General features: G+C 45.8%; 1 protein-coding gene across 1 annotated transcript; it reads left to right on the plus strand.

The window, feature by feature from the left end:
* The first annotated feature begins 3,088 nt into the window (after window positions 1–3,088).
* Window positions 3,089–4,919, plus strand: LOC113887215 (rhox homeobox family member 1-like). The gene is made up of 3 exons (XM_027534225.1): window positions 3,089–3,316; window positions 3,517–3,853; window positions 4,556–4,919. The coding sequence occupies exons 1-3, from the start codon at window positions 3,259–3,261 to the stop codon at window positions 4,629–4,631; spliced, it is 471 nt and encodes a 156-aa protein (XP_027390026.1). The 5' UTR covers window positions 3,089–3,258; the 3' UTR covers window positions 4,632–4,919.
* Window positions 4,920–7,597: the final 2,678 nt, after the last annotated feature.

A 7,597-nucleotide genomic window follows, 5' to 3' on the forward strand; every position in this document is an offset into this window, starting at 1 on the left:
CCCCTCTCCATTGCCTAAAAGAATACCCTAATTATCTGTGTAACCGAATAGAATCATACATTCTATTATGCTTATTGGGGAATGACCACAAGCCTATTGATACTTGTCTACTGTTAACTACCTAGGCTTAAGGCATATGAATCACAAGTTAACTTTGATTGTATCTTTCTTTTTCCTTTGTTCATACTAGTTTCAGGGAACCTTATACACTTAGGGTATATAAGGTTTTCACAAAAACTAGTCGGGGTCCTTGGCTAAGAGGAGACTCTGCCTTGGGCCCGCCGGTGTAATAAATTGCACTCCACTATCTGCATTGTCCTTCTGAGTGAGTTTGTGTCCCGGAATGCGTGGCTACAACAAAATAACACGGTTTGGTTTGGTAAATCATTTCCAGCACACAAGAAAGTTGAAGGAATACCACAACAGTGCCCTGGCACAACTTTCACCTATATTTCAAACATTTGTATATGTTCTCATGTTTGCTTTCTCTGTCTAGTGAACTTTGAAAAAATATAGTTACAGTGATCATGACATGTATGTTCTAAATACTTCCACTGTCTCCTTAAAAAAGGAAATACATAACCCCCATGCTATAACCTAGGTACCGCTAGATGCTTGTGTCACTTGATTTGTTCGTCAAAAAATAAAACTGAGTTGAAAAAATATTTGTTATTTCTAGTTATCTCTTTGTTGTTGCTGTGTCCAACTCTTTGCGACCCCATGAACTACAACACACCAGGCTTCCCTGTCCTTCACCATTTCCCAGAGTTTGGTCAAACTCAAGTCCATTGAGTCGATGATGCCATCCAACCATCTCATCCTCTGTCACCCCCTTCTCCTCCTGGCCTGAATCTTTCCCAGCATCAGGGTCTTTCCCAATGAGTCAGCTCTTCTCATCAGGTGGCCAAAGTATTGGAGCTTCAGCTTCAGCATCAGTCCTTCCAATAAATATTCAGGGTTGATTTCCTTCAGGATTGACTAGTGTGATCTCCTTGCTGTCCAAGGGACTCCCAACAATCTTCTATAGCACCACAGTTCAAAAGCTCCACAGTTATCTCTAGTTTACGACTTATACTACTATTGAAATATCTATATGTCATTATCTAGAATAATCATTTATAATTGAGAAGGAATTTTCTCAAATTCTCAAAGGCGTTTCCCAGGTCTCACCTTTAACAACTTATTCTACTTCTCTCAGGTTATCCATAGTTAACTATACACCTAGTTATCACTATTTACTTATAGTAATAGCACATTCCTCCAAGAAAAACAAAGATTTTAGGCATGAAAGTTTTCAGTTTTGGAGTCTTAAGTAGGTTTTTAGTAGTTTATATCTCTCTCAAGTTACATATTTACATAGGTACCACTAATTGCCTACATTTAAATAATTTCTTCCAAAAGAAATTTTAATTTAAGAATATTTTCAACATCCTGACTTCAAAGGTTTCTAGTTGTCTCCAGTTATTTCTAGATAGGTACTTAGGCACCACAAACTGTCTATAGTCCTAACATATTAATTCTATGAGAAATATGATTTTGGGTTTGACAAAAATAGGTTTTCCAGCTTCCTGCCTTCATCTACTTAGTCTAGATACAGGTGGTTATCTCTATATAAATCTTACCTAGGTGAGTTTATTTAGAGGGCTGCTTCCACATTACAAAAAGCTGTCACACGACCTGAATTGTAACGGATATCCTAGCTAGGCTAAGGAACACCAGGATCATAACCATTAGAGGTTTCTCAGGTTATAACTAATCCCAAGCCCAAACTGTTCATTGTAGGTGAGGTGAGTAGGGTGCAGAACAAGAGCTCTGGAAGATGGTCCCAAACAAAGGGAGAGACACAAGGGGAAAGAGGACGGTGAGAAGGGGAAAGGTGGGCGCCAAGGAGGGGCCTAGAGGAGGCAAAGAAGAAAAAGAGGAATTTAACCCAAGTCCAGGGGCTTTCCAGGTGGCTCAGCGGTAAGGAATCCGCCTGCCAATGCAGGAGATGCAGATTCCATCCCTGGGTCGGGAAGATCCCCCGGAGAAGGGAATGGCAACCCACGCCAGTATTCTTGCCTGGAGAATCCCATGGACAGACGAGTCTGGCAGGCTACAGTCCATGGGGTCGCAAAGAGTCGGACACGACTCAGCTACCAAACAACAACAACCCAGTCCACACGGCGCCCAGCATAAGAAACCCGTGCACTTTTGCAGAGGGCCGGCAGCCCCAAACGCGGTAGCGGAGCATAGCAAAGCAGATGCCGTATCCTCCACAATCGCGTCCAGGGTCAAAGCAATGGCCACGTGCAGTGTTCTACACTTGCCCTCTGACGTAGGTTAGTCCAACTTTCGATTACTTGGTGTATTTTCAAGGAACAGGCTGGATTTATCGCAGCAGGCATCCGAGCACACTGTGTGCAAATACAGCCCCAAGTTCCTGCCCCCAGTACCCCCGAGGCAACGAGACGGGCTCTGCTTTCAGCGCTTTATTGCAAAAACCCAGCAAGTAGTCTCGCGCCTAATCTTTCCGTCTGAATCACTAGCCTGTTTCGTGGACCTTGAGAGCGAATGGAACAGAATCACAGTCCCATCCATTAATGGAACAGAATCACAGTCCCATCCATTAATTACCGACTTCTCAGAGGGGAGTCGCGCTCAGAGCCCACGCGACAAGGGGGGACGACTGTCGTCTCAGCCGGCTGGGGTTGCTGGGGCCCCACGGTTTCTCCAGTCTCATCTCTGCGTCTCCCGCTCCGGGGGCCGGGGGGTTGGGGAGGAACTAATGGCAACAAGCCTGAGCCCATCGAGGGCCAGGCGGAGAGACGTTCTCCCAACATTTCTCCCCGGCTCCCGGGACGCCTCATTGAGGTCTCATTCCCTGCCCCCTCCCCCGTCCCAAGTCAGCTCGCGCAATCAGGAGAAGCCCTTAGTTCAGGACCGACCCAAGGCAGGAGCTGGTAGTATTCAGCTCAGCCACAAGTGGGAGCTGGCGCGCCCCTACCCCCTCGCCCCCTGCCAGGACTCTCCCCACCCGCATCCCTCTACTCTATGACCACGCCCTGTCCACGTGCACGCCCCAACGGCTACGCCCACCGCACGCGCCGCTACTGGGGAGTCACGTAGCCGACGCCGAATAGCTAGCGCGTGGCCGTGGGCGTCAACGGCCGCAGAGAAGCTACAAACTCCTAACGCAGCGAACCAGACCTCTGGATCGCCGCCGTCAACAGCGTAGAGTCGGCCGAGGCGCACAGCTGGTTGAACAGCGCTAGCGACATGGACCGTGAGCCCGGACGCCCGCACGAAGGAGTCGACGAGCTCCAGGAAGAACCCGGTCAGTGCCCGGAGCGGGATAGGTCCTCTGGCGAGCTCGAGGGAAAGGCCCTTTCCCTGGGAGAGGCGAGTGAACGGGACGCGACTGCGGCGCGGTCGCGGCGCGGTCGCCGTCGCCTCTCGGGTCGCGGGCCTGCGCCTCCCGCCGCCCCGCACACTCGGCGCTCCGACGCCCAGACTTCTTGTCTTTTTCCTTTCCAGATACGAAGCCCACCGAGGTCTCGGGCATTGCAACAAGTGCCGCCGTCGAGGAGGAGTTGGGATCAGAACCTGAGCCGGGAGCGGCGGCAGCGGAAGCAGCAGCAGGAGAACAGGACCAGGTTGGGGCGGGAGCTCCCGACCCCATGGTCTACGAGATCCAGAAGGGCAGCGGCGGCGAAGAGGAGGAGTTTCCACAGGAGCCGATGCTGGCGGACGCGGAGGATCCGCAGCCCTCGGACAGGCAGCCACGCTTCCACCGATGCTCGTTCCGCCGGCTGCAACTGAAGGAGCTGGAGAGCGTTTTCCAGCGCAGCCAGTACCCCAATGTATTCGCTCGGTAAGTGGCTTGCTCTGGAGGCGCCCAAAATGTTCTGGGACGTTAGGGCTCTTCTTCCGACGCCTTTGGCGCTGTCCCTTCCCCCAGAGCCCGAACTCGGTGGGGGGCTCGAAGCCCTTGGAGGCTGCCGGCCCTTGGGCTCTCAGGTTGGGGCGGTGCGGTGAGTGAGTGAATTAACTCCGGAAACGTAGGTTTCGGTGAATAACGTTTCATTGGATCGGGGTTTAGGTCAGTGGGAGGCGAGTGAGACCCGGTTGTGCAAGTACAGGATTGAATCTTGCCTTTATTTAAAATTTTAGATAATTTGGTGGTCGTGCAATTTTGCGCGTTTAGTCTTTAAATATTTATTTGGTTGCACCTGGGATCTAGCTCCCTGACCAGGGATTGAACTGCGCCCCCTGCCTGGGGAGCGAGATGTCTTAGCCACTGGACCACCAGGGAAGTCTCTGTGCATTTAATCTTGATTCTTAAATAGTGCATTAAAAACGCTTAATATTGAATACTGAGTTTTTCAGCGCTCCCATAAATTTTGCGCACAAAGGAAAATTCTCCCTAAAGAGAGCCTGGAACTGGGTATTACAAAAGTATGTTCCCTGGGCGTTTGGGAGAATACACATTTTAAAACAAACATAAAATGTACATCGTTTATCTAATTCTGTCCACAACTCCAAATACTGAATATTTGCCATTTTCTCCCCCTAGGAAGGAGCTTGTGATTCCAATCGATGGGAGCGAAATCAAAGTGCAGTTCAGCAAGCCTGAAAACAACAATTTGTGAGGGCAGGAATTATAAAACCTGCTTCAAGTCTTGGACACTTTCGTCCTAGACATTCTAAAGTTTGTTTGTTTTCTCTTTTTTTGATGCCTTTTCCATGTTTAGCAAATTAGTTTTGATCTTTGGGGGCTTTGGCAAGTGGAAATGGGATAAGTAAACACCAGTTTATGGAAATTGCCAATTATCAGAAGTAATTTTGTGATTTCCTAAAAGAGCAAGAAAAGGAAATCACTGTTGTTCCTATTTCCTGTGAAAAATTAAACATAATAAAATTCAATTTTCTTTATTGAACTGATATCCTTTTATTATTTATCCTTTTATTCCTGGTATCCTTTATTGAGCACTTTGTGGAGTCATGTTGGGGCTGGGTCTGATCTGGGAAGTGCACATTAATGCATTAAGGATCTAGGTTATGAGAGGGTTCAACTCTATTACTTAAAATACCAAAAAGTTCTTAGCTAAATGAGTGAATTTATAAATATTCAGGCACTGGAGTTAGGGAGTACTTCATATACACTCTGTGAGTAAGTGTCTGTTTAGTTAGGCTGAGACTGATATGGGGAGACAGCTTAAAAGTCCAAGTGCAGGGCACTCCTGCCATTGTTTTTAGTCTTCAGTAAAGCAGTGTAGAAAGCGACAGCCCTACATCTTTTTAAAAAATACTTACTTGGTTGCACCAGGTCTTAGCTGGGGGTATGTGGGATCTAGTTCCCTAACCAGGGATTGAAGCCAGGTCCCAGCATTGGGAGTGGGGAGTCTTAGCCACTGGAGCACCAGGGAAGTCCTAGCCCTACCACTTAATGTTTGGTATGCTATGCTGTCAGCCTGAAATCATTGCTAAAATAGCGACATTAAGGTGGAGGGTAGGAGCAAGATGTACAAACTGGAAATTTGTCTAAAAATTGAAACAATTTTGAATAAAGTGGCACTGAGCTAGGAGTGAAGAGTTTAAGAGAATTGCATACAGTCAAACCATACACCTGGTGGATGGGGCTCAAATTGAACTTTATGAGTGAATATCCTCTTGAGGACTTTCTAACATCAAAAGATATATTTTTGATGGTATTGTTTTAAAGAGGTGGGTTTTGTGGAATCTTTTTTGGGGAGGGGGAAGCATTCAGTTCAGGCCAGATTCTTTACCTCTGTTCACATGAAATACTTTTTGTTTGCTCAGGCAGCGATGACTGATTTGTAGGTCACGAGATTACCATTTGAGACTGTAGAAAACCATAGGCTGTATTAAGAGAGTATTTATCCAAAAATCCCAAATGAGTTTATTAGCTTTGCTTCATGGTGCCTATGTGAGTGCAGTGATGGATACAGGCTGCTGGACTGGTGGTGGTGACTTACAGTGAACTTGGACCCAGGTAAGCTAAATTTTCCTCACCTCTGTAGGCTGAAATATCAAGGCAGTGTCCAGGGTGTCAGCAATTCTTATGTGCCAGTAAGACAAGCCACAAGCCCCCTGGGCCCTCCATAATCAGGCCTGCCTTGTCTTGAGGGAAACCTGTTTAAAAATCCAACTTGCTCATACTGAATATCTCCTTCAGACGGAAGGAACTTTTTTTTTTAATTTTTTTTCCTTTTTTAAAAAAAATTGTAATTGGAGGCTAATTACTTTACAATATTGTAGTGGTTTTTGCCATACATCAACACGAATCAGTCACGGGCATACATGTGTTTCACATCCAGAACCCCCCTTCCACCTCCCTTCCCATCCCATCCCCCAGGGTCCTCCCAGTGCACCAGCCCTGAGCACCCTATCTCACGCATCAAATCTGGACCAGCGATCCACTTCACATATGATAGTATACACGTTTCAATGCTACCCTCTCAAATCATCCCACCCTCTCCTTCTCCCACAGAGTCCAAAAGACTGTTCTTTACATCTGTGTCTCTTTTGCTGTCTCGCATATAGGGTCATCGTTACCATCTTTCTAAATTCCATATATATGCGTTAGTATACTGAATTCATGTTTTTCTTTCTGACTTACTTCACTCTGTATAATAGGCTCCAGTTTCATCCACCTCATTAGAACTGATTCAAATGTATTCTTTTTAATGGCTGAGTAATACTCCATTGTGTATATGTACCACAGCTTTCTTATCCATTCATCTGCTGTGGACATCTAGGTTGCTTCCATGTCCTGGCTATTATAAACAGTGCTGCAATGAACATTGGGGTACACGTGTCTCTTTCCCTTCTGGTTTCCTCAGTGTGTATGCCCAGCAGTGGGATTGCTGAGTCATATGGCAGTTCTATTTCCAGTTTTTTAAGGAATTTCCACCCTGTTCTCCATAGTGGCTATACTACTTTTCATTCCCACCAACAGTGTAGGAGTATTCTTTTTTCTCCACACCCTCTCCAGCATTTTTTGCTTGTAGACTTTTGGATAGCAGCCATTCTGACTGGCTGGCGTGAAATGGTACCTCATAGTGGTTTTGATTTGCATTTCTCTGATAATGAGTGATGTTGAGCATCTTCTCATGTGTTTGTTAGCCATCTATATGTCTTCTTTGGAGAAATGTCTTTTTAGTTCTTTGGCCCATTTTTTGATTGGGTTATTTATTTTTCTGGAATTGAGCTGCAGGAGCTGCTTGTATATTTTTGAGATTAATTCTTTGTCAGTTGTTTCGTTTGCTATTATTTTCTCCCATTCTGAAGGCTGTCTTGTCACCTTGCTTATAGTTTCCTTCATTGTGCAAAAGCTTTTAAGTTTAATTTGGTCCCATTTGTTTATTTTTGCTTTTATTTCCATTACTCTGGAAGGTGGGTCATAGAGGATCCTGCTGTGATTTATGTCAGAGACTGTTTTGCCTATGCCCAGGCATAGGAGTTTTATAGTTTCTGGTCTTACACTTAGATATTTAATCCATTGTGAGTTTATTTTCGTGTATGGTTTTAGAAAGTGTTCCAGTTTCATTCTTTTACAAGTAAAAGGAACTTGTAATATGCTCAGCTTCCCCCA

The sequence above is a fragment of the Bos indicus x Bos taurus genome, chromosome X (assembly GCF_003369695.1).
Source record: "Bos indicus x Bos taurus breed Angus x Brahman F1 hybrid chromosome X, Bos_hybrid_MaternalHap_v2.0, whole genome shotgun sequence".
Lineage (NCBI taxonomy): Eukaryota > Metazoa > Chordata > Mammalia > Artiodactyla > Bovidae > Bos > Bos indicus x Bos taurus.

Coding starts and splice junctions, on each gene's coding strand:
- LOC113887215 (XM_027534225.1), top strand. CDS start 3,259: ATGGACCGTGAGCCCGGACGCCCGCACGAAGGAGTCGACGAGCTCCAG. Junction 3,317..3,516: donor CGAGCTCCAGGAAGAACCCG/GTCAGTGCCCGG, acceptor TTTCCTTTCCAG/ATACGAAGCCCACCGAGGTC. Junction 3,854..4,555: donor TACCCCAATGTATTCGCTCG/GTAAGTGGCTTG, acceptor TTCTCCCCCTAG/GAAGGAGCTTGTGATTCCAA.